This window comes from Macaca fascicularis, chromosome 1, assembly GCF_037993035.2.
Source record: "Macaca fascicularis isolate 582-1 chromosome 1, T2T-MFA8v1.1".
NCBI classification, from domain to species: domain Eukaryota; kingdom Metazoa; phylum Chordata; class Mammalia; order Primates; family Cercopithecidae; genus Macaca; species Macaca fascicularis.
Genome location: NC_088375.1, coordinates 119626553 through 119653737, shown reverse-complemented (window position 1 = coordinate 119653737; position 27185 = coordinate 119626553). Strand labels below are relative to the sequence as shown.

At 37.8% G+C, this 27185-nt stretch overlaps 1 protein-coding gene across 18 annotated transcripts in view; it reads right to left on the bottom strand.

The window, feature by feature from the left end:
• CSDE1 (cold shock domain containing E1) overlaps positions 1-27185 on the bottom strand; it is a 40596-nt gene that overhangs the window by 1495 nt on the left and 11916 nt on the right. For 3 of the 18 annotated variants that reach the window (XM_065547339.1, XM_065547343.1, XM_005542240.4), the window contains 18 exons: positions 22803-22949; positions 20665-20863; positions 19247-19356; positions 18755-18847; positions 18039-18136; positions 15782-15863; positions 15329-15457; positions 15076-15201; positions 13922-14134; positions 11826-11966; positions 11575-11739; positions 8318-8425; positions 7543-7718; positions 6542-6654; positions 5201-5320; positions 2174-2352; positions 1190-1353; positions 197-329 (listed from right to left, as the gene is read on the bottom strand). In XM_065547339.1, coding sequence (XP_065403411.1) covers positions 197-329; positions 1190-1353; positions 2174-2352; positions 5201-5320; positions 6542-6654; positions 7543-7718; positions 8318-8425; positions 11575-11739; positions 11826-11966; positions 13922-14134; positions 15076-15201; positions 15329-15457; positions 15782-15863; positions 18039-18136; positions 18755-18847; positions 19247-19356; positions 20665-20863; positions 22803-22940 — 2487 coding nt within the window. In that variant the 5' untranslated portion in view covers positions 22941-22949. The remainder of the gene's footprint in view (positions 1-196; positions 330-1189; positions 1354-2173; positions 2353-5200; positions 5321-6541; positions 6655-7542; positions 7719-8317; positions 8426-11574; positions 11740-11825; positions 11967-13921; positions 14135-15075; positions 15202-15328; positions 15458-15781; positions 15864-18038; positions 18137-18754; positions 18848-19246; positions 19357-20664; positions 20864-22802; positions 22950-27185) is intronic. The other 15 variants (XM_073998376.1, XM_073998377.1, XM_005542242.4 and 12 more) reach the window with 5 other exon arrangements.

Below are 27185 nucleotides of genomic sequence, written 5' to 3'. Positions count from 1 at the left end.
ATCAAGAAAAGAAATGTGCTTCTTACTGTAAGCAACCATTAGGTTACGGGCTGAACCAATGTGTAGAAAGTCCTAACTAGTTATAAGCAATATGCAAGTCTCCCTGCTTCATTTCCTGACCTATAGTTTAAATAGGACCACATATTGTATGTAGGTCTATCAGCTGGCCTCCCCCAAGCCTTGTATGCCCTCATACCATTGAGTTATCTGGTCCCCTTGGCTGACGAAGAACCATTAGGCGAGGAGCACTGGCATCATCCAGAGTGATGTTCTTCAAGCGATTGACCAACCGATCAGGTCGAGGAGCTGCAACAGCCTTGGGGCCCTCACTGTAATGAAGTCAAAAGACGAGAATAAACCACACTTGGTAGGCAGACAGCAAGCACTTGCAAAGGAGTGTGTTTTCCACCTAACTGCCCAAATGACTCACTTTTAATGACGGGACTCTTGCCTCATCTACCTAGCTAGAAAGACAAGATAGACAAGTTTGTTTATGTATTATTATCCCCAACTCAAGGTTCCAGCTTAATAGGAATGGAAGGAATCATTTGCAGACCCTAGACTTGAATGCAATCAGAATGACCCATTCCACAGATGCATAAAAAACAAGGTAGCAGATGTGGTGGCTAACACCTGTAATCCTAGTGCTTTGGGAGGACAGGGCAGGAGGAACACTTGAGCCCAGAAGTTTGAGACCAGCCTGGGCAAAATAGTGGGACCATGTCTCCACAAAAAATAAAAGTGGCTGGGTGTGGTGGCGCATGCTTGTAGTCCCAGCTACTCAGGAAGCTGATGTGGGAGAATTGCTTAGGCCCAGGGGGTTGAGGCTGCAATGAGTTGTGATAGCGCCACTGCACTACAGCCTGGGTAACAGAGTCAGACTGTGAGACTGTGTCTCTGGGCAGCAGAGAAGCAAAGAGGCATTATGAATCAGGATGACTAAAGTATTAGAATTTTAAGTAGCATATAACCTAGAAATGACTTAATGGAAGGAAAGGAATTTGGCAAAAATTTTAAAAAACATGTACTACACAATCTTTTTGTATTAGACTAGAAGTAGGAAGTAAATAAAAAGTGGCAAAAGGGGAAAAAACAAGGCACAGAAAAGTAAAGAAATGTGATAAAACAGAGACTACAGAAGTTGAGACACTCCAGGGTAGTTACTAATCAAACCACAACAACAACTCACCAGACTCGCCAAACATTACAGGCGCTGCACTTGCCAGTGCGCTGATTAAGAATCACTGAGAACTCCACCTCATCTCCTGCCTGTAGCTCAATGCCATCCTGAACTTCTTTCACATGGAAAAAGAGCTTCTTGCTATCTCCTACTTCATAGTTAATGAAGCCAAACTGGGGGAAAAAAAAAAAAAAAAAAAAAAAAGTAGGTAAAAAAGAGAGGACATGCCACACCTCACTCTGAGTGAAGCACAATGCCTGCCCCTATATAAAAGGATGTATAAAACATGATATTAATGTTGATACTCCAGTCCAGCTGCCTGTGGCAAAACCTGTCAGGGAAGAAATGTATCTTTGAAAGTGCCATTCACTATATCACAAACTTGAACCAAACAAATAAAAGTTGCCTTGTTCCTTAATACATTATGAACTAAGCTTTTTGATTTAAGCAAACTCATCAGGAAGTTGTTACTTCAACATACATATTGTTTGGATCCCCTCTAGAATTAAGCTGGGTTATAGCAGTATATGAAGCAGCCATACAAAATGTTATTCTCTGTACTGATGACGAAAAACATTATGAGGACTCAGATTTCCCTGAGATCTCAGTAGTAAGACTAAGTCTGTTTGCCCTAAGCTTATTTTTTAAGTACTTTCGAACACGGTTTCTGTGTCTGATATGCAAAAGAAGTTCTAAGCAAAAGTGTACAAAACCATACAGTCCTTCTATTCTGGAAATCTCACCCCAAACTTATTTTCCCCATTGCGTAATGTTAGTTACCAATACCAATCTTACTTTCTCATTGCTAATATAGTCACTTTTTTGTGTAGTTTTCTGTTTTTATTAAGCTACCTCAAATGACTGAAAAAAGGTAAAGTAGAAATACAAAAACGAATGAATGTTGATGATTTCCCCTTGGCTGAAAAAATTTGAAGGTTCTGGTTACCAACTCATAGAAGGATCAAATTCAGATACAGAGATGCTGGCACTTACCTGATCTTTCACACATTCCACTGTGGCCCTACGCAGGGGTGTGATGTTGTAAGCCATAGTTTGTGCATTTTGGCCCAGGACACACAATTGGAACTTGACGCTCTCCCCTTTCTGCAGGCAATCCCCTTTGTTGGCCATCCCAACGATGCCAAATGGATAGACCTCACCTTTCATATCGCCTGTAAAACAGGTACAAAGTTTAAAAGCTAGTATTTCACAACAGTCCTCTGCTGATGATCCTAGAAAGTTTATATAGTTGCTAAAAATGTGTTATGTTACCTAAAATATATATATATCTATTTTTAGTACTCAGAAGTTTCACCTTAAAGCTTAAATGAAATTCCAAATGTTAAATACTACCATGGAACCAAATGAGAATGTCACAGCTCATCAATACTTTATTAGCTGATGAACAATTTTAAACTGCATTTATAAATTAAAAAAAAAAAAACACAAAAGAACAAAAAACTGTCATTTACAATCCCATTACCTAAATTTTAAGCACTATGGGTTGCTAATAATATTCACAGGACTATCTTCTTCTCAAGTTCACAATATGAGCCAACCAGCCAAAAATATTTTTGTCCCATACTCAATCGGCCAGTAAACAACTAGGCAGGCATAGGCAAAAACAATTTAGATAAACCTGACACCCCATCTCTTTTTTATGTTCCAATTCTGGTTCCCTCATAGGTTCCTTTTTCCAGATCAGAGATCAAAAACCATTTTCCTAAAGGGCCAGATAGTATATGTTTTAGGTTTGCAAGTCATCCTGTCTAACCAACTCTGTTGTTGTAGTGAGAAAGCAACGAAAAACAGTATGTAAACAGATGGTTGTGGCTGTGATCACAAAAAAAGGCCACCATGTATGCTGAGCTCTGCCCTACAGTATAAAGTTGCCTGGAGCCCAGTGCAGGCTACAGATATAAACTATGCCAAAGAATTCAGCTGCCTAACAATTCAGCATCCAGGCAAATGTACTCGCTCTGCCGCCCAGACTGGAGTGCAGTGGCGATCATGGCTCACTGCAGCCTTGATTTCCTGGGCTCAGGTGAGCCTCCCACCTCAGCTCCTGAGTCACTGGGACTACAGGCACCATGACTAATTTTTGTATTTTTTGTAGAGATGGGTTTTTGCCATGTTGCCCAGGCTGGTCTCAAATTCCTGGGCTCAAGTGATCTGCCTGCCTTGGCATCCCAAAGTGGTGGGTTTACAGGTATGAGCCACCAAACTTGGCCTTTTTTTTTTTTTGAGACAGAGTCATGCTCTGTTGCCCAGGCTAGAGTTCAGTGGCATGATTCAGCTCACTGCAACTTCTGCCTCCCAGGTTCAAGGGATTCTTCTGCCTCAGCCTCCGAAGTAGCTGGGATTATAGGCACCCACCACCATACCTGGCTAATTTTTGTATTTTTGGTGGAGACGGGGTTTCACCATGTTGGACAGGCTGGTCTCGAACTCCTGACCTTCAGGTGATCCGCCTGCCTTGGCTTCCCAAAGTGCTGGGATTACAGGTGTGAGCCCCTACTCTCGGCCCCAGCTGACTTTTTATTTTAAATACAGCAACCAAAAAACTTTGAGGAGATAATCCGAAGAGATCAAGTCATGAGGAAGAGTGATTAGAGGAAGCTGGTCTGACCTCATGCAATATCAATAATTACCACTTATGATGCACATACTGATTCATACTTTATAGAACCTTCTAAGGCTGAAGGTATTACCATTTTAAAGATGAAGAAACTGAGCTAATAAAGATTTAAGTTATTTGTCCAAGATTATAATGCTAGAACAGTGTCCAGATCTATGTCTGCCCAACTTTAAAAGTCTTAGTATAAGTTACAGTTGTGTTACTGAATAAAAGAGCTAGTGCTTACCAAGTGGGAAAATGTAATCTGTCTAGTCCCAGGCTTAGAGATGCCTAAACAAAACCCTTGCTTTGGACTATATCCCACAGCCAGTGCTGAAGAATGAGTGGACTGGGAAGTGGGGATGCAAAAGGAAGTAAAAGCAGCATGTTAGGAAGAGGTGGAAAGGCAATTTGATATCATATCATGAGTCAAAGTAGTAGTCTATACTCCCATGGCCTTTTCAGGGGTGTGCTGTCATGGCATTTGTTTAAAAATTCATATTTAGAGGTGGGGGAATAGTGGTTTTATGTAAAACAGAAATTCTAAGAATCCCATGTGGTAAAGGAATAGGTTATCAAGGTTCATTTCCTTCTCCCAAATGACCTGCTATTCACCACTTTATGTTCGCTGACTCTTAGATGATGCAAGGACTTTATTTTCTTTGTAAACCAAGCCATCATCTTTGGCTGGAATACTCAAGCCTTCTCATCTACTCCACCATCATGTAACTCTGCTATCCTAATCATCTACAGAGTTCTCTCCTATTTCTATCGTGTATTTATTTTATGCATACAGATCACACAAAGTTGGTCTTTCTGATGGTGACTGCTAGAGGAACAGTTGCACTGAACTCTGGGAATTCTTGAAGATAGCAGGGAGAAAAAACAAGAAAGTAGAGAATGAAAGGAACCCTGACCTAGAAACGAGAAATAGGATCCTCATAGAACTCTAGCTATTAAGAAACAGATTATGCACATATGTGTAGTCTGGTGGGGGGGGGGGCGCGGGGTGGGGGGCAGAACAGTAAACTTTTACAGGAAGCAAAAATACAGAACTGAATGGTTACCGATCTAAATACTAGTGAAGGAATTGAATATTTGATCATAACACTCAACATTAAATGTTTTGGTATCAGATTTTGTTCTTAGGTCTATCTCAATATAACTCATAGTTGCTCATGTATCAGTCATGTGCTCACAAAGCAGTCATGTTTTCACTACTTAAATCCAGACTGACCTCATTTTCAAAGGGTATGAAAATAAGCAAGCATGAGAGAGGTCACTTTTCCTTAATTCAGTTTTAACCTAAAAACAACTGCAATGAGCACGGTATTTTAAAACTTTATAGGTGCTCATCTGAAGTTATGGCAAATTTCTAACAGCCTGATAGTGATGATCCTTACCCTCCTCCACAATCTCAATCATTCCTTGGTACTCAGTCTGTGTTGGATCAACACTCCTCAGGGGGCGAATTACTTTGCCAGAGTAAATGGTGGGATCAGCTTCCTCAGTAATGCCATTCACTGCAAAACAAAGGCATGTGCATCTTTCAATTTTATTTCATCTCTACTGTACAGAAAGACAAGCAAGCAACAAATAACACAGATGTTAACAGGGTAGCTTGGCTGCCTGCTATTGAAATGGGGTAGGGAACCCGAAGCCAAGTTCTATTTTTCAAAACAGCTGTTGGACTTTAAATACTTCTCAACTACCAAAATGCCTGCTTTTCCTAAATAGAATTGTTTAAATAAAATTGTTTAAGGAATTAAGAAGTATTCCATAAATAAAACATGCCTTGATCTCTTACTTTTTCCAGGTGACCCTATGTCACTTTTTAAGAAGCCTTTCCTGGTCTCCAAAATGCAAATCCCAATACTTATATACTGTCCTGATTCATCCTTATTACATGCATTACTGTCTTTCTAAACATCATATACAGTATTTTACACCTCGTCTGCCCCAACTGGGACTGTCTGCCCCCAGTTCCACCAAAAAATAAGGTCAATGAATGCAGGGATGTATCTGATTTCTTCACTGCTGTATCCCCAGTGTCTAAAACATAACACACACTTAAGAGTTTAGATGAGAGCCAGAAATAAGCTGCAGGTCTTTTAAAGTCAGAGATCCTAAATTACAATTAATTTTCTTCACTTCCCATTATTTTTCACATTTAGATTCATTCCTCTTCAAAACGGTCTTCTAGGGAAATGCTTCTCTTCCCTACTCCATGGAGATGTATACGTATCATGACGTTATTTTTGGTTTTGTGAGACAGTCTTGCTCCATCACCCAGGTTGGAGGGCAGTGGTAGGATCATGGCTCACTGCAGTCTCAACCTACCAGCACAGGCGACCCTCGCACCTCAGCTTCCCAAGTAACTGTGACTACAGACATCCACTACCCACAGCTGACTATCTTGGGGTTATTTTTTTAAAAGACAATGAATTGAAAATATAAAGCAAATTACCTAAAATATCTAGGCCAGTCCTTCTCAAACTTCAGTGTATACCAGAATCACGTAAAGGACTTATTAAAACAGAATGCCCACCCACAGAGTTTCAGTAGGTATGGGACAGGGTCAGAGAATATATATTTCTAATAAGTAACCAGGTGATGCTGCTGTTTTAGGGAATCGCACATGAGAATGACTGATGGAGAATAATTAGGCCTCATCTCCTTCTACTACTCCATCCTTTATCTCCCACTTCAAAGCACAGGCTGAATGAGAAGTCACAATTTATTACCTGAGTGTGTTTTGTTCACTTTTTCTGCACTGACTTTGTTGCCTTTGCCTTTGGACAAGCTATACTCGACCATGTCCCCCAGTTCCAGGCTATCAACATCACCAGAGAACTCACTAAGGAGAAAGGAAATGACATTTAACTAAACATTACCATAAACATCAACAGTAACAGGCAGCCTTTATTTTACAGTAACAGTCATGGCATGGCATGCTTATTCATGTTAGACACCATTTTAAGTACTTTCTATGTCTTGACTCATTTAATCCTTTATCCCCATGAAGAGGTAACATTATCCCTAACTTCAGGATAATAAAACTAAAATACCAAGAAGTTATTTGGTAAAAATTACACAGGTATAAAGTGGCAGGGCCTGGACTCAAAAGCTGAACCGTCTGGTTCTAAGAGCCCCCCCTTTTTTTTTTGAGAGAGAGTCTCACTCTGTTGCCCAGGCTGGAGTACAGTGGTGCAATCTCAGCTTACTGCAACCTCTGCCTCCGAGGATCAAGTGGTCCTCCACATTGGCCTCCTGAGTTGGTGAGACTAAAGGCATGCACCACCATTTTTTTTGAGATGGAGTCTTGCTCAGTCGCCCAGGTAATTTTTGTACTTTTTGTAGAGATGGAGTTTCACCGTGTTGCCCAGGCTGGCCTCGAACTCCTGGAATCAAGGGATCCACCTGCCTCAGCCCCCAAAGTGCTGGGATTATAGGCATGAGCCACCACACCCAGTCAGACCCCCTACTCTTAACCACTGTATTATACACCAAATGGCCAACCTTATGGTACCAACACGTAAAACAAGAAGGCACAGGCCTACTTCTTTTGGCCACGTGCTCTGTATATAGAGATCAGTGATTAACTTCAGTTTATATCATGGCATAATTCTACAAATACGAAATCTGGGCCTCAACAAGTATAATCAATCAATACTAAATGTTTTTTATTGCAACAGCAAAGAATAGATGGTAAGCTAGCTGTAAGTTCCTGAAAGTCACACCTTACCTGTAATGGAAAAAGATTTCCTTATCATGATTGGCTGTTTCAATAAATCCAAAATTATCCTTCAGAGTTGCCACATAACCCAAGAGCCTCTTTGAGTTAGAATTACGACCTAAAAGTCGCACACAAGTTGCAACCTGCTGTCCAGGCCTCTGTTTGTCACTAATACTAAATTCAACCTGTGAAAATTAAGGGTGCTCATTAACACCATATCACTTCCACACCAATGTCCTTAACTCAGAAAACAAGACCTATAACTCCCCCAGCGCATGCTTTTCATTCCAAATATCCTTTGTAATTACTCCAGTGGAATTGATTTTCACCAAAACATTTATGTCTCATCCCATTTTTCACAAAGGATCAGAGTTTTGTCTTTCAGTCTGTATTTCTTATAGATTCTTAATTTCTTTAGAGGGCTATCCAAAAACCATAGTAAGTATGAGAAATAAAAAATGAACAGCAATGTAAAATCTTTGGTGTGCTTTTACTTTGATAATGTTTCAGTAGTAACTGTTTTAACTTTCTTACCAATAACAACTTTATTTAAGCATGTTTCATCTGACGTTTAAACAGCTAGATTAACAAGGCTGTGATTAACAAAGAGCTTGACAGACACTGTTTTAATAAGCTGCTTTCAAATAGGAAGATAATAATGTATTTCTCTTAAACACAAAATATACTTCAGCAAAACCTGACAAAATCTGAAGAACCATCCTGCAGGATTTATGATTAAGATGACAACTCTTAACCCTCTCTCGAATAAGCAGAATTATCTTGCCTTATCTCCTATTTGAGGAGAAGTAGATCCTTCCACATCCTTGGCTTGAAAAGCAATAGTCAGTTTCACCCCACAGTCATCATAAGCAATAATGCCATCCTCAGCCTCCTAAAGAGATGCAGTCAAAAATAGAATGAAAACAATCTCAAGAACAAAAACCAATAAAAGCAACTACAGTTCTTACAGATTCTTGAGCCAAAGGATTGATACAGCTGTAAAAATGTCTTATTCCAGGGTTTTCTAATAACAGATTATTCATATGAATAAAAGGTAGTCTTGCCTTAAGACTAGCTCAGTCTGCTGTAATTTTTGTCTTTTAATCTTAAGAATCTAATTTTTGCTATTGAGGAGAAAAAAGCTTACTGAAAATGTTTAATACACCTACGCTCCTCATAGCCAATCAGAAATTAAACTGGGCATGTTACTTCCAACGAAGCAGAAATTCTATAGGGCAAGAAGCTTTAGTATTTTCTAAAGAAGCTGCCGAAGTATCCTCTTTTAGTAGCACACAGCACCTTGCACGGTATTTAATACGTAACGTCAATCATTATACTTAATGCAGAAGAATTTGGTATATGATCTAGTACAGTTCAAGCACTTGATATAAAGTAGGTGATTAAAAATTATGACATACCAGTATTTCAACAATTGTTTTAATACCAGACTTCAAGGAGAAGCAACATTTCAATCGTCTTACATGTAAGAATGATTAACTCTTAAAAAAGTCTAAGTGCTGGTCTGAAGGTAGCGAGTTATCTTGATTATTCAGTCCGTTACAGATCGAACTTCCTTGTTCTACTCTTTCCCCCCTTCTCACTACTGCACTTGACTAAAAAAATAAAAAACAATAAAATTCTAAGAAAGTTCAGGTGTGTCGTATTGAATCATACACGTGAAGTAACGACAGTGTACAGCAACTACATAAATTATACTGATTTTATGGTTTCAACATTTCTATGGAGATAATGCCCACATCCCTACTCTAGCCCTGACTTCCCTCCTCAACTCCAGTCCTCATTACAAACTATGACATATTCAAAACCACTTCATTTTCCTCTACCAATCACACTCCTTCCATAACTGTTATAGATTTACTGACCACTTACAACATTACCAGGTATTATGTATTATCAAATTAATCTTGTACAAAATTATCTCCAAAGTTTCTCTTTTCCCTCATTTTACAAATTGGGAAAATCTGAGGAATTAAGTAAACCTTACCAAGGTTACAAAACCCAGCACAAAATAACCCAGAGGATTTGAGTTTGGTTAAGAACAATGTCAGTGAATTCAGGTCTGACTCCAAAGTCATCAACTTTTCCACAACCAAACTCAAAAGTTTACTGTTCACCTTTTGCTCTTAACTCATCAACTTCGACATCCAGTCAACAGCTGACAATATACTATACATCAAATATATTAGAGATAGGAGAATCCCTGCCCTGAGGGAGTCCAGTGCAGCAGAGAGATTCATAAACTGGTAAATGTTATATACTGTAAGAAGCACGATGACAGAGGATTTACTAGCTAGGGTGTTGTTGGACTAACAAAAAAAACAAAACACAAAAACGGCAGGAAGAGTCTCACACAAAGGCTCTCTTCAAGCCAGTTTTGCCACACATTTGGGAAGCAGAGCTATTAAAAATAACCCCAACTGAAGTTATTTTTATTTTTGTTAACAGTATCATCTGTCACATGTGAAATTCCTATTATGAGCTAGGTATTTTGAGGGCTTTTTAAACTATTACACAATCATTTTTGAAACTTAAAAACTGAAGCTCAGAGGTAAAATAATTTCCCAAGCTACAGTAAGTGATAAGCAAGATACTAGCCTTGCTCTTTCTGCCTAATAGTAATTATTAAATTACAACATGACTGACTTTCCAGTATCTCTTATGTACCTTCACTTGTCTATAGCCACTATCTCTGTGCCCAGTTCAAGGACTACCTTAACTATCCGAGTAATTTCATAGTAATCCTTTTCATCTTTTGTCTTTTTCCATCCCATCTAGGCTTCATATTGCTGCCATTACTCTCCCAAAGCACATACCTAATGTCATTATCTAAAAGAGATCTTTTCCTTTAAGTACAGAACAAGGTCTAAATTTTTTTTTTTTAATTTTTGGAGACGGAGTCTCGCTCAGTCGCCCAGGCAGGAGTGCAGTGGCAGAATCTCAGCTCACTGCAAGCTCCGCCTCCCGGGTTCACGCCATTCTCCTGCCTCAGCCTCCCAAGTAGCTGGGATTACAGGCACGCACCACTGCGCCTGGTTAATTTTTGTATATTTAGTAGAGACAGGGTTTCACCATGTTAGCCAGGATGGTCTCGATCTCCTGACCTCGTCATCCACCCATCTCAGCCTCCTAAAGTGCTGGGATTACAGGCATGAGCCACCGTGCCCGTCAACAAGGTCTAAATTCTTTAGAGAAGCAATCAACACCCTCTCAGTCTAGCCGGATCCTGATTTTTCATCCTTATTTCTCCTAACCTCCCTCACCAACAAAAACCCATACACAAAACCCCCCAAAAAATTCCTGTCAGACTAGTTACTCATTGCTTCCTAAAGAAACCCTGAATTTTTCTCATCTGTACTTTTACTCTGTGAATAATGCTCTTTCCTGTCTCCATCTATTAGTGAAACCATCCCATACCCTACCAGTTAATTTTCACCAGAGCACTATCGCTGACCTTCAATAGCAATATTTTATATTCTGTATGAATTACTTGTTTCTATAAAACTCTCTCAATTTGTTATTAACTTGAAAGGAGAATTCATCTCAGACATCTTTATATTTCCTGTTCAGGGGATTTTTCAATAAAATGAAGTTTAAATGTGTGAACTGAGGATACCCAACTTTGAAAGTTTTAAATTGCCTGGAAGACAGTACTATCATTTTATATAATTGGTTCTCTACTTGGAGTGAGTTTGCCTCCCAGGGGACATTTGGCAATGTCTGGAGACATTTTTGGCTGTCGTAATGGGAGATAGGGAAAAGGGATCAGAACACCAACTTCCAGTGGGTAGAGGCCAGAGATGCTGCTAAACATCCCATTCCCCACAGTAAAGAATCATTCATCCCAAAATGTCAATAATCCTGAGGTTAAGAAACCTTACTTTGTTTAGTTCACTGTTAATATGACAGAGAATTCTGAAAGAGACAAACTCTGCTCATTATATGTGCTCCATTAACTATGTGCCGTTAAAGCAGAAGAGGAATAAAGAGCTACAAAAATAATTTGGATTACGCAAAACCTACCTTCTCTTTGCCTTTATTTGGGCTAGTGGTTTTAGGGTTGGAAAAAGTGGCTTCTTTTTCTACCGTGCCCAGAAAACGGTGATCTGAATGGGAATGAAACGAAACCGTGCCCTTGGGAAGTTTCTTAATCCTAATAGCATGATTTCTTTGAGCAGAGAGCATATCCTAAAAAATGATAAAACAAAATTAACTTTCAATTGAAAAAGAAAGCATCAAGAAACACCTCCCAAGTTTTCTCAAAAACAACTCACAGGAACCACAGTAAACTCTACTTCATCTGCAATATGGAGCTGGTTCCCATCCAGAATTTCACTGAAGTGGAAGAACATACGAACATCACGATCCACACATTTGATGAAACCAAAACCATCTCTCATGGCAGCAATCACACCCTGAAACCCAAATAATATTTTCACTGGCTGTGAAATTTGTCAAGTAAGGCAACATTCAACTTTACAACCACCATCAAGTTAAATTCATCAGGAATTTTCTCTGATGTGACACAAATATTGTATCCACATTTGAACTGTTCTCACTTAAGTACAAACTCATTGCTTTCAACAAAGTAACCTGAGCAATTTTCTAAGACTCCCCAGTTGCTACTTCCTGGCAAATATGCACTAGAAAAAATCACCACATTTGAACATAAACACATGAACACCATGTATTTCATAAAAGCCCACGCCTAATGACAATATAATTTCCAGAAACTTCACTAATTTAGAGACCATAATTCCAAAGTAGACAAAGGCAATTCTCTAGTTTCTACCTCAAAAATTGCATGAGTTTAGGCCCAGGAAAGAGTTAAAATTACATCTGAAGAATAAAACATACAAAATCTTTTCTCCTGTTTTTTTTTTTTCCTTCTTACTAAATTATCAGCTTTGTAAGGGCTATTGTATCAACAGTACCTGGAACATGGTAGGTACTCATGTTTAATGAGACAATGAACACAAATTATCAATCTGCTATTTTATTACATACTACATATTTGCTCACTGCAGAAGTAATTCTGTAAGTTTTAAATATGACCTAAACAATATTCTGACATTTAATCCTTGCTATGTCCTGATGGTAGCCAAGTTATATTTTCCATACTGTAAAGCAAAACAGATCTTGCCTTTGAAAATGTTAAAAAAAAAAAAAAAAATCACGCATTCAGACTTACAAACTTTTAAAGTTAAATACACTATGTCAAATACAATCAGTTCTTCAAAGGCAAAGGATCAAAAAAACCTCAAGAAACTTAAATTTTCATTCAATGTACCCAGTTCCACTGACAACACTGAGTTACAGTGTAGATGGTATGATCCCAAACATAACTAAATGTAAATTATGTCTGAGAAAGTGAATTCATAAAACATGTTTGGGAAATAATTCTGGTTGGTATAATGCCACTCCCAGACACAAACTCTTTAAAAACAATTTGCAAAGTTCTGCCAAAACGAAACCTTTTTGACTCTGGTTTAATTGCGAGCTTGTCCAAACTGTGGCCTAGGACAGCTCTGAACATGGCCCAACACTACAAATTCTTAAACCTTCTTAAAACATGAGATGTTTTTGCAATTATTTTTTTGAGACAGAGTCTCCCTCTGTCACCCACGTTGGAGGGCAATGGCATGGTCTTGGCTCACTGCAACCTCTGCCTCCCGGGTTCAAGCAATTCTCCTGTCTCAGTCTCTTGAGTAGTCAGGATTACAGGCGCCCACCACCACACCTGGCTGACTTTTTCTATTTTTGGTAGAGATGGGGTTTTACCATGTTGGCCAGGCTGGTCTTGAACTCCTGACTTCAAGTGATCACCTGCCTCGGCCTCCCAAAGTGCTGGGATTACAGGTGTGAGCCACCACGCCTAAGATTTTTTTTTTTTTAAAAGCTCATCAGCTATCATTGGTGTTAAGTGTATTTTATGTGTGATCTAGTGTCTAGATCATGGGTGTCCAATCTTTCGGCTTCCCTGGACCACATTGGACAATTGTGTTTCCTAAAAACAGAAACCATCACTGATTAAATGTCTTAGGAAATAGTTTGGGAAAATCTACTTTCTACAATGATGAACTTGAATTTTCTTACTCTTCATATTAAGGGCCAGAGAATCACTGACTCTAACAATACCTTAGTAATCCTGTCCAGATTTCCATTCAAAAATTTTTTCACATATATTTCCAAGATAACTGCCAGAGATAACCCAGACTAATCAAATGTGTATGATTCTTAATCACCTTAACAAGGTAAATGCCCATTAGGGTCATTTAACTTAAAAACATTTTTAATTTAGTAGTATAAACTTGAATATAACATTGGCTTTCACATATTAGATACACATCCAGGAATATCCAACACTTACCATTTCTCGGGCTTCATTAGTGAACTGAAATGTATTTGACAGAACTTCTATATTGGTTGCTCGTTCTAATTTGTCACGTCGGTCTGTTGAAATATTAAACCTAACATGGTCACCTTCCAGCAGGGTCACCTTGGATTTCGTATCTTTGTCTCCAAAGGGAAGTTCTTTAGGGATCACAAAGTCAACTTTGATGCGTCCTGGCAATGGGTCATTCTGATGAGAAGGAAAAACGATTTTAGCTGGAGATTTCTCATCCTTCCTAGTTCTAAGTCAAACAAGAAGAACACATAGTAAACCCATGTTATTTTTAACATAGTTTCCTGAAGCGAAAAAAGGTGTTGACAACATAAGTCCAATGTGAAAGCTTCATGGTCTATGGTCACATGAGTCAACCATAAAATTACAACACTGCTATTAAGACCCTGTACTCTGGTACCAAAAAATTTTATTTAAGGAATTTTCCCAGCAATGACACCATTTGTGTCTTCAGCTTCCCCACAAATAAACTGGAGGGGTGGGGCAGGGGCAGAAGAGGGAACAAATGTACACTTGAACTGCAGTCTAATCCAATCAGGTGCGTTCCAATTTAATTAGCATTTTCTTCTTTGGTCTTTTCTCATCACCCAGTAAAAAAAAAAAAAAAATACATATTTGGCTGGGTGAGGTGGCTCATGCCTGTAATCCCAGCACTTTGGGAGGCCGAGGTAGGTGCATCACAAGGTCAAGAGATCGAGACCATCCTTGCCAACAGGGTGAAACCCCGTCTCTACTAAAAAAAAACAAAAATTAGCTGTGCGTGGTGGCGCATGCCTGGAGTCCCAGCAACTCCTGAGGCAGGAGAATCGCTTGAACCCGGGAGGCGGAGATTGCAGTGAGCTGAGGCTGTAATGAGCTGAGATCGCGCCACTGCACTCCAGACTGGCGACAGAGCAACACTCTGTCTCCAAAAAAAAAACAAAAAAAACCACAAAACACCAAAAAACATATTATGGGATGTAAATCTGGTTTCTCTTTTAGTTTAACTATACATAACAAGAGGTACTTAGTTGTTCCACTATCATGTTAACTGAGTAAGATAAAATTTCAGTATACCATACCATATTATTCTATTACTACTGAGGCGAAATAGGACTCTCCTGGAAAAGATTATTTACCTGGTTTTTACTGGGTACTTTTGGGATAACTTTGGTTACAGTTCCTTCAAAATGTTCAATGCTGATATCTTCAAAAATGACTGTTCCTTGAGGCAATAGTCTGACATCTGTTGCAACTTCTTTACCCTAAATCAGAAGGGGTTGGAGGTGGTGGGGGCACAGGGGAAGGAAGAATCACATAATTTTAAGTGTTTCTTAAAAACATAAACCACTGCTGATCTTAAAAGTCCAAAGATCAAGTTAACTATCTTACATTTCTGTCCTTGATTGTGAATTCCACATCATCACCAGGCTGTAAGGTTTCTAAGTCACCCTTAAATTCACTATAGTGAAAGAATATCTCTTTTACAACATCACCTCTTTCAATAAAGCCAAATGCCTCCTGAAGCAAAACAAAAAACCAAGAACATTATTACCACTCTGTACAAATTTAGGATTACAACTTAAAACCAATAATTTTTGTAAAATTATACTGTAGTCACAATAGTATAATTTGGTACAATCTAATATTATCAATTAAACAGCCAATTTTAAAGAAGACAATGTATTAGCAACCAAGGAATTTTAAGAGACTACTTTTGAGGCTAACAGTGAAATATTTTTAAAGGGAAAAGATAAAAAAGAAAAAAAAAAAAAGTCTGGAGTTTGAAGTACAACACTTCAAATGGCCAAAGAAAAACTCAAGATTCTCAAATTTAATACTTACCTTCATGGCACAAACTACTCCCTGACAGCGGGCTTGTTTCTTTTTCAACAGCATAATGTTGCGAGCACTTACAGCACCAGTACTAGAAAAAAAATAATTGCAGGGAGGAGGAATGAAACACGGGTTAAAAATGTATTGGCTTGCTTAGATATGAGTTTAAAGAAACTAGTTTCCTGGGGCTTCAATAATTCTATCATCACTAAGAATAAATACAGGGTTTATGACATTTGATTACTTTCATATGGCTTTATATGCAAAGGACTTTAACTCCTTAGCCTTCTACATTTGGCAAATATATATATAGGTCAGCTTTCTCTAGGACTGTTGTTGGAAGATTTGTTTTTACAAACTTACACATGGGTGCATGATGTTCTACTGTTTTTCTATTTCAACAAAAGAACTGAAATAAAGCCACAAAGCGAATGCTACCAAACATGGGGAACACTAAAGTTTTATAAAAGGTACTGGTGACACACAGATAAATAGGAGATGGTCTCTATTTTCAGTGAGTGCTAAACTTAGTAGCTATCTCAATTATTTCTGAGTAAACAACAGCCATAAAAGTTGAGCAAATGAAGTGATTTTAAGAGAACTTGCTATGCTTTTAAAAGTAATGATATTCACCGCCATTGGAGAATGGAAACAAGTTAGAGACACCACATGTTGCTTTTATGCCCTCATTTTTGTGCAGCAGCGATGTAAATTCAATTTTAAGATAACATAGACTATATAAGACATAATGGTACTGTTAGTCTAAATGTTTTAAGAGAAGACCTATATACCAAGCAATTACTTCCCTTAATTTTTCATGGACAAATAACCCAAAATGTGTTTTTTATTTAAAAAAAAGTTACAGACTAACAAAGACACCAGAAAAATTCTACCTGCTTTTGTAACTTACTGCAGTGAAAAGGCTTTAGAATCAGATGGGAATTTAAATGCCTGCTATTTAAAAGCAGTACGAATGTCGACAAGTAACTTTGTGAGAACTTATACCTCATTTTACAGATGAAAAAACTTACCAGGTAAGGCTGTTCTGAGACTAACAACTATATAAATTGAGGCCTTCAGACTGTAATAATAACCATACCTACAATGCAATCTGATTCCTTCTAGACTTGCCAAGAAAGAGAGAAGGTTCAAGGCAGATAATCCTTAGGATTATCTGCTCTTAGGACTTTTCCCTCCACATGCTACTGGAAAGTACGTTACTAGCACTTTCTCCAACTTTCTATTTTAATTTCCTTCTCCTCTTGCATCTCTCATCTCTCATATCCCAAGATAAAAATTTCTCCCTGAGCTTTCTTAACTACATTTTCCTTAACTGTGTATGCTGATGAATTCTACAGCTCTATATACTTTCCCTATAGGCAGGAAACAGACCTTAGACTTATAGGTCTAAGTCTCAGACCTATACACGCAACTGTAGATTTGGTATCTCTACCCAGATGTCACAAACACCTCACTCAAAAATTGCCAAAGTAAGTATGATTCTTTTCCCACCCTGAACTTTCTCCTATGTCTCCTTAGCCCAGTTTATGGTACCATCTGCCCAGTAGGCCAGGCCAGAAAAACAGTATTTGGGACTCCCTTTAATTCCAATCCCACCTTCATCTGATCAATTAAGATTGATGATGGTATCTTCTCAGTATGACTTGACTCCTCCACCTCATCCTCTTAGTCTATCCATATTAGCTAGCCATCTTTCACGTTAACTCTCACATCACTGCCTCTGGTCAACAGCATCCCCACTTTTCAAAAGTCTACCACTTCCACCACCTCCAAAGATCTAAACCAATCACACTTCCTTGTTTTAAATACCACAAAGATTCCTACATAGAAGAACGCTCAAACTTTACCTTCCGGCCAATTCGACTAAACTTTTGGCCATTTCCCCAAAACATGTCATGATATTTCTTCTATCCATATGCTCTTTTTTCTCATCTCTCTAGTGACTATATCCCTCCCTTAAAACTTACCTCAAAGCACTATTTTTTGAAAAACCTTCACTGATCTCTAGAACAAGTCCTTGAAATGCCTGACAATGTTTTAATTATCTTCCTATTTCTGAGATTCTACATCATAGCTGTAATACAATATTCACAGACCTCAAATCATTAGTTTATGAACTGAAAGTTCATGAAAACTATTCAGATTTCCAAGTTAGGTTTTAAATCCACTTCAAATTTCTTAATGGAGGAAAACAAAACACACGCAAAACACTTAGGTGAGAAAATTTTTTTAAAAAAGAACTTACTGTTTATTGTTATCAATTACAAAGTTTATTTTATCTCCAGTTTCCAGCTGAACATTCCCTTCGACATCTTCAGGGGTGTAAGTCAGATAAAACACTTCCTGTGAATTAATAAATCATTATCACTATTTTGGCAGGATGCATATTCACAGTATACTGTGATTTACTTACTTAAAAACCTCTTATACTGGCATTTTAAGCCAAATTTCTTAAAATTAAATGCTTTATGACAAGTAAGTTACTTTATTCATGTAAACACACACTTCCCCTCCATGGTGCTGATGACTTCTGCGAGTCCACAGCTGAGCAGCAATCCAACTTCAAAAAGCTTACACACGTGGAAGCATTTGCCCAGAGACTATAGTTACATTTCAAAAAAACCAATTTTATATAAGGCATTCCAAACAAAAAAAGCTGGTGTTAGTGCTTAAAAGAAACCAGAAAAAGATCCCCCCCACAACCCCCAAAAAAGTGATTAAAAGGAACATTTTACCTTAATGTTCTAACTAAGGTCATACTTGGGCAAACTGACACTTGGAAGTCCTATGGAATTTTTCTTTTTAAATTTTTTGATTATGCTGCATTTGAAGCCTCTTAAAAACCAAATTTAAAACTGATTTTAACAATTGCAGCTTACGTTTTCTATTTTGAATTTTAAAGTACGCTTATAGATCACATGGTGGATCAGGCAAAGGTTTAAGAAAAATACACAAGTTTACCCCATTACGTTCGTAGCATACACTCCCTGTTGGACTCTGACCCGGGGCAGCTGGAGATTTACTCTCTAAGTTGTGAGGAACAGCGCACACAACCTACCAGTCAAAAAAAAAAAAATTTCCATTGCTAATCATTTCAGGAGCAGCACTGTGCAATATAAACTGAATTTTAATATCCTCTATACTATACACAGGGATGCATTTTAATATGATCCACAAGAGGATGTCATGCTGCCAAGTTTCAAACTTACAGTATGTAAATTGACTGTAAGCATTGACTCAGGGTTATATGTAAAAACCCAACTGAGTCTTGACCATATTTTTATTTCAGGTCAAGAAATGCCAGTGCTTTTGATTAATTTTAAAATAGTAATCTTTATATACTATAGCTCTCTTTCGTGCAAACTGAGGAGATGGGGAGAATCTTCCTTTTCTAATGTGAAAGATATGCAAATGCAGGGCCCTAAAAAAACAGAAAGCATCAAAGTCACTAACTTGTCCATTCATTCGTTCTTCAGGGAGGATTTCTTGTTTTATCTTCACCAGTTTAACAGCAATGGGTTTCCCAGTCCGCCGGTCCGATGATACTTCAAATTCAACATCATCTAAAATAAAGAATGTGTTATATTTGTTGAACTAATTTTTGCGAAACAATATATTGATTCCAAACTAAACATAGCATTTGAATCGCCTTAGACCAGTGGTTTTCAAAGCGTGGTCCCCGGACCAGCATTAACACCACCTGGGAGCTTAAAAGAAATGCAAATTCTTGGACCTCACTCTAGTCCTAGCCAAAGACAAACTCTGGGGATCAAGTATAGCAATCTGTTTGAACAAGCCTTCCACGTAATTCTGATACACACAAAATGTTTCAGAACCACCATCTTAGGCTAAGATAGCCATGTCTTAATCTTAGTTTTTATGGAAGTTACACATACTAAAAATGAGATCACTTAACAATCATAACCTTTGGCAAGTTTTTTTTTTTTTAAACTCCTCTGTACCTCAGTTTTCTCATATGTAAAAGGAGAATAATTCTTAACAAACAGGACTGCCATGAGGATTAACCAAAACAATGCTCCTATAGCATGCATCTTGTTAGCTATTATACTCTTTTCTCAAACATGTTTTTAAAAAACGCACAGAGGCCTCCTAATTTCAGTCCTTTAGTAAGCCAAACACTTTAACACATAAAAATGTTTTTTTTTTTTTGAGACAGAGTCTCCCTGTCACCCAAGCTGGAGTGCAGTGGCACAATCTAGGCTTACTGCAACCTCTACCTCCCGGACTCAAGCAATCCTCCCACCTCAGTCTACTTAGTAGCTGGGACTACAGGCACAAGCCATCTTCCCCAGCTAATTTTTGTATTTTTTGTAGAGATGGGGTTTTGCCATGTTGCCCAGGCTGCAAGCTGGTCTTGAATTCCTGCGCTCAAGCAATCCGCTTGCCCTGGCTTTCTAAATTGCTGGGAATACAGGCATGAGCCACCATGCCAGACCTGTGAAATAATTTGTATAGTGTCAGCCAAAATGAATTTCCATATAATCTAAGAGGTGACATTCTAAGAATTACTTTTTTCAGGTACTACCCCAAATAGTACCTGATAGAATAATCATAAGTAACACTATAACATTATAAAAGTTCAATATTCCTACTGGCTTAAAATCTTACAGGTAAACAGTCATCATTAGGGGGAACAAAGAAATCTTCCAAGCATTTATTGTAAATATAAACAAATATATCTTTTAAGGATTCTGCTGGTTTATACAGATATTCTTCAGTAAACAATACAACTGAAAGTCCAAAATGTTTTTATTTACATAAAACATTTTTTTGAAAAACACTCATGAACAAGTTGATATGCAAGACAAATTTTGTGATTACATTTTTACAAAGGAGAACTGACAAATTACCTCCTACTTTTAAGTCTTGCAGGTTGCCATTATACTGTGAACAGTGGAAGAAAAGTCTAGCTTGACGTTCTGAACACTGAATAAATCCGTAAGAGGTTAACAGTTTTTCAATAACCCCAGTTTCACGCAGTGCTGCTGAAGTACCATTAGGGTACCCATTATGTCCATTGTTGTGGAGAAGGTTTGGATCAAAGCTCATCTGTTTTAAAAACAAAAAGAATATATACGTATCTGCACATTATCTCCATAGCATATTATGTCTGGTTAATAAGTCACTAAATCTTCCATATAAAAAGGCAAAAAAAAAGTAAAATGAAAGGAAGATTATGGACTTTTACTAATGCAGCATTAATTTAGCTAATAAAACATTTCAGAGGAAACAATTTAAGTTATTATATTGGGGAACTGCCCCAAATTATGGTAGAATTTCCACTTACCAGACAAAAATAGAATTTCTGGGGTTTACTATTAACATATGACAACTACATCAGTAAATGCTGCCTTTACATAAACTGAAAATTACTAAAACAAATTCAGAACAAGGGTAATTAACATTAAGAGACAGTGACCACTAACTACCAAAGACTCTTAAGAGATTTGGTAACACTATTTTGAAACTTCAGCTGATACCTTAATACAATTTAGTAAGTCATGCATTTGGAAGGCATATTTCAAGTTAGTAAAGATTAACACAATAAAATAAACTTTCTATGCAATACTTAAACTAGAAAATCTCAGAGTAATTCATGCTTAGGTCCTTTAATGAAAGACTATCCAAAATAGTGTATTAGAAAACTTCTGAGACAACAAAACTACAAGACAGCAAAAGCATTTCCATTTAAAAAATGCTGAATCATTTCATAGGTACATTTAAAGACATCTTTACCTGAAAGAAACCCTTCACTTTTCACATACTGATGAAATCTGTAACTATCATTTCTTTCCCATTCTTTTTTTTTTTTTTTTTTTTGAGACGGAGTCTCGCTCTGTAGCCCAGGCTGGAGTGCAGTGGCCGGATCTCAGCTCACTGCAAGCTCCGCCTCCCGGGTTCACGCTATTCTCCGGCCTCAGCCTCCCGAGTAGCTGGGACTACAGGCGCTGCCACCTCGCCCGGCTATTTTTTGTATTTCTTAGTAGAGACGGGGTTTCACCGTGTTAGCCAGGATGGTCTTGATCTCCTGACCTCGTGATCCGCCCATCTCGGCCTCCCAAAGTGCTGGGATTACAGGCTTGAGCCACCGCGCCCGGCCTCTTTCCCATTCTTTAGTGAAACAGGAGCAATTTAAAAGCAATATAACGTAATCTGCCTAGGTCATAAAATACTATCACATTGGATGTTCCATTTTCCTTTCTTTGAGTAAAACAACAAAAACTGTAAGTGAAGCACAAAATAGGACGAAATCCTTAGCAAAGCCTAGGTCTATAATTTACCATAGTAATGACATTTCCAAATCATTACAATTATGTTTTAGACCCTTTCATTGAAAATCTCATTTATAATCAGTATTTCCATTTAAGTGGGATATTGGACATTATTAATAAAAAGGATACATTTTCATTAGGAAAACAGAGTAACAAATTCTAGAAAGATAAACAAAAGTAGGAGTCAACGATATGTGTGGTCAAATCAGGTAAATTAAAGCCACCACACCTGTAGGTGGTTACGTTCTAATTCTTCTACACTAGCCACTGTTCTGTGTTTAACATATATTAACTCATTTAACTTTTACAAAAGAAAGTATTGTATTAGCCTCATTTTACCAATGAGAAAACAGACAAGAGAAGTTAAATGACTTGCCAAAGTCAAATAGAAGATTCAAACCAAGAAAGTCTGGCTCTAAACCAGGGCTTCTCAAATGAGAAGTTAAAATACAAAATCAGACTCAGTGCGTATAGGGATTTGAGATTTTCCATCTTATATTAAGATCCAAGGTGTTAATAATGCTTCTGATTCTTGGACATACTTTGAGCAAGGCCCTAATCTACTGGGTTATCTTTCAAGACTGAAGTTAAAAAAAATGATTCGGGAAGTTAGAAGGTGAGTCTGCAGGATATTTCAACCAGAATGAGTGGCAATCCTAGGTCATGCTCTTAACACAAAGCAAGGTAAGCTGAGAATGACTGCTTTCCTGACTTACAGATCTCTGATAAGTTGGGGTCCTCTTTTGTTTTTTAGTCCCAGATGAGGTAGAAGATGAAGATAAGGGTAAAGAAAGTGAAGGAGGGGCTGCAGGAGAGGGATGAGGATCTGACGACACAGTAAAAACGTTCTCCATCTCAAACAGCTGTTATAACATAGCATAATGTTGATAACTATGATCAATAACAATTTTGTGCACATTTCACAGTCAACCTTTATATATTTTTAGCTCGGGTTTAGCAAAATATAATTAATCAGATTTCTATCGACATAGGAAATACATAGAATTAACATTACTATAAAAGGTGAAATGTATTTTTTTTTTTAAGCCATTAAAACATACGACGATATCAACAATTCTGAAAATGCCACAAGGACTCTTGATGGTTGTTGGAGTGAGACTATTCAGTCCAATTTCTTTTCAATGCCAATCAACTTTAAATAGAACCTATCATTTTTAGTCACTAGTCTCCCTAAAGTACAGTACACACAGATAATCCAATGGGGTGTAGAATAATTGGGACTATTTCTCTGCCCAGAGATAAAAATGAGCTTTTATAAATATTTACTATGTATTTATAGTCTAGGTTTCACCGAGTTGGTATGTCAGATGGTACCATGTATTACTCAGGTATTCTGAGGGAAGAGTGGAGAACTCCATAAGAGGCCGACAGTGAAGTCCTCACTCATTTGCTCTTGCTATATTCCAGTATGGCTGATAAGGAAATACACAAATTTAGTTATCTAGTGTAACTACACTACCTTCACAAATAGACAGATGAGGCCGGGTACAGTGGCTCACACCTGTAATCACAGCACAGGGAGGCCGAGGTGAGCAGATCACTTGAGGTCAGGAGTTTGGGACCAGCATGGCCAACATGGTAAAAGACTGTCTCTACTAAAAATACAAAATTTAGCCAGACATGGTGGCATGGGTCTGCAGCCCCAGCTACTCAGGAGGTGGAGACACGAGAATTGCTTGAACCCAGGAGGTGGAGGTTGCAGTGAGCCGAAATTGTGCTACTGCACTCCAGTCTGGGCAATACAGCAAGACTCCAACCAGAAAAACAAAAAAAGCCCAAATAGACAAATGGTTGAAAGATTCCCGCAGAAGAACCTCAGATGGAAGATAAGGCAAGCACATGTAAAGGGCATGGGAATTGACATTTCTATTCCTAGTACTAGTTCTTCAACCTCCACATTAAGAAACCATCTAACGAGATATGACAAGTATGCCAAAAAGTTAAGATCAAGACTATGATATGGATTTATATTAGTTGCAATACAATGCACTAAATGTTGATCCCCTTGATACTAATTCATGGTATTATAGAGCTTTATAAAATTAAACACTCAAAAACCAGCAATCCAGAACATAGTATTTCTAGCAAGAACAGAACATTTCTGCACAAGTAAACTTTTTATATAATATCTCTCACTCCACATTTTTCCTATTTATTTGTACCACTATGTTTTACAATGCAGACACAAAATTGTAATCACACAATTTATAAATATATACACTTATCGACAATACATGTTTTTAATTGACAAGCAGTATAAAATTACCTTGAGAACCATTATTCTAGATCACTGAGGGACTTTCAAGCTGTGCTTCTTTCATGTTTGTTTATTTAATTATTTACTTTTGAAGACACAGTCTTGCTCTGTCACCCAGGCTGAATTAATTAATTAATTTATTTTTGAGATGGAGCCTCGTCCTGTCACCCAGCCTGGAGTGCAGTGGTGCGATCTTGGCTCACTGCAACCTCTACCTCCTGGGTTCAAGTGATCCCCCTGCCTCAGCCTCCCAAGTAGCTGGGACTACAGGCATGCGCCACCAAACCCAGCCAATTTTTGTATTTTTAATAGAGACGGGTTTTCACCATGTTGGCCAGGTTGTTCTCAAACTCCTGACCTCAAGAGATCCGTCCCCCGTCGCCGGCGCCCCGGGCCTCCCAAAGTGATGGGATTACAGGCGTGAGCCATTGCACCTGGCCTCATGTTTGGACTATAGTTCTGATTACCATTAAACAAGAACACAATGATATTATCTGAAATATATATGCCTGAAAGCTGCAAAAAATCCATTCTCAAGTCTCCAATCCTGCCACACATCTCTGAAGGTAGGAGATAGAAATACTCTTTTTCTCACCCAAAGGGAGACTGAACCAGAATCAGAAAGCATCAAAGCTAATTTTCTTTTAAGACTCTAAATTGCTCCCCAACAAGACTGCTGGAATCTGGGCTCTACTGTTCGGGTCTCGTCTCATCCTTATATGCATAACAAAATAGCTGAAAAAGCTGTCCCCTTCTCCCAGAATCTTTGCTGACTAGAGCTCTCTTTCCCTAGCCTTTATCCATTTGGAGGATGCCTTTATTTTATTTTTCCAACGGGAAATGCACCACTCAAACAACTTTATATAAGACATGTGACACGTTAATACTTTTCAAAGAATTCCTAATAATTTGGCTAAACTATATTTTTATGGCATTGCAAATATTTCTTCATCAGCACCACCAAAAAACAAGCAAAATGGAAGTTATCACAAAAACAACACATAAAAGTAGAACACAAATGGAAGTAATTTAACAGATCCTTGTTTATAAAAAATTAAAGACACTAACAAAGCTGGTGGTAGGAAGGACCCAATAGGTAAATGTTACTTGGCTTCTTTTTCAAACAGGGGAAAACAAAATCCACAATTTAGTTGCTTGCCTAACAGCATATAAAAATGTATGCAAATGAAAAGTTTAATGTCTTAAAAAATATTTAAAAACCAGCCAGGCTCAGTGGTTCATGTTTGTAATCCTAGCACTTTGAGAGGCTGAGGTAGCAGATTGCCTGAGCCCAGGAATTTGAGACCAGCCTGGGAACATGGCAAAACGCTGTCTCTACAAAAAATATAAGAATTAGCCAAAATTAGCCGGAGGCCTATAGTCCCAGCTACTCAGGAGGCTGGGGTGGGAGGATCACCCAAGCCCGGTAGGTCAAGTCATGATCCTGACACTGCACTCTAGCCTGGGTGACAGAAGTGAGACTCCGTCTCAAAACAAAGACGACGACAATAAAACAAACAAAAACCCCAAAACACACAACACACACACACACACCCTGGATGTGTATATTTGTAAAATCTTTGCAAGGGAGGAACTTTCTAGATTTGAAATCAATTAAAAAAAAAATCACAAGGGACTGATATCTGATTATAGAAAAAGCACAAGCTTTCATACTCAAACCTAGGGGGAAAAGTGTATATACACCAGAGTAGTACTGAAGATTCTAGGCAAATCAGTATAATTAAATTACCAGAATATAAGCTTCTTGAGGGGCATAACTTTCTATTAAAAGCTAAATCCCTAGATTTTAGATAAACAGTGCCTGGCACAGAGCAGGTGCTATGTTGAATTACTGATTAAGTGAGTAAATAAATCATCCTTGAATATCAATCATTAAACTTTAAACACAAAAGCTCAAAACATTAAACATAAAAAACCTTTGAATTTTTGCAATAAAATAATTCAGATAAAGCAAATTAATACTTTCATATACCAAATTAGCAAAGATGTAAGATTTTAAAATAATGAAAAAGTGAGCTAAGAACAACACATACACTTTCATGGTAGTAAATTGGTACAACATTTAGAAATGCAATTTAGCAACACGTATCAAAATGTGGAGATACTTTTCTTAACAACTGCATTGCAGAAAAGCTCTCCTGGGGAAATCTGAAATGTGAAAAAAGCTTTATGCACAAGTATTCTAACAAACATATTTTTGTAGCAAATTCCTGGAAATAATCTAAAGTCTAACACTTTATGGTTCAAGACGTCATTGCAACTTATGTAATGCTATGTGCTCATTGGAAAGAATATGTGGAAAATGCTTATTCTGTAATAGGAAATGAAACATCAGATATTTATACAGTATGATTTCAAATGTATTTAAAGACCAGAAAATCTACTTTAATGTTCACAGATGAGAAAACACTTAGCCATCTTAAGGGCACACTGCTAAAAATGGCAAATGTGGGAACAGAATCCAGTTCTGACTCCATTCTTAACCACTGCCTTATTCATTCAACCACAATTGAGTTCGTACAATGCATCAGCACTATTTTAGGTTCTACTCATATAGTAGGTAACACAACAAACAAATATCTCCAGCCTCATAAAGTTTAGACCTTCTACCCTTTTCTGCATATTTACTTTTAAAACTGAAGAAGTCATTAACAAAGTTAGTCCTCCTTTAATAAAAGCAAAACTGGAACAAATCTCAAGTCAAATTTAAACTTCATTTCTAACCCAAGAAATAAACTGAAGTTCCCTGAAGAACATAAAAGTCAAAAGACTGGCTTTCAGCCCTGACTCTCAAGTACTT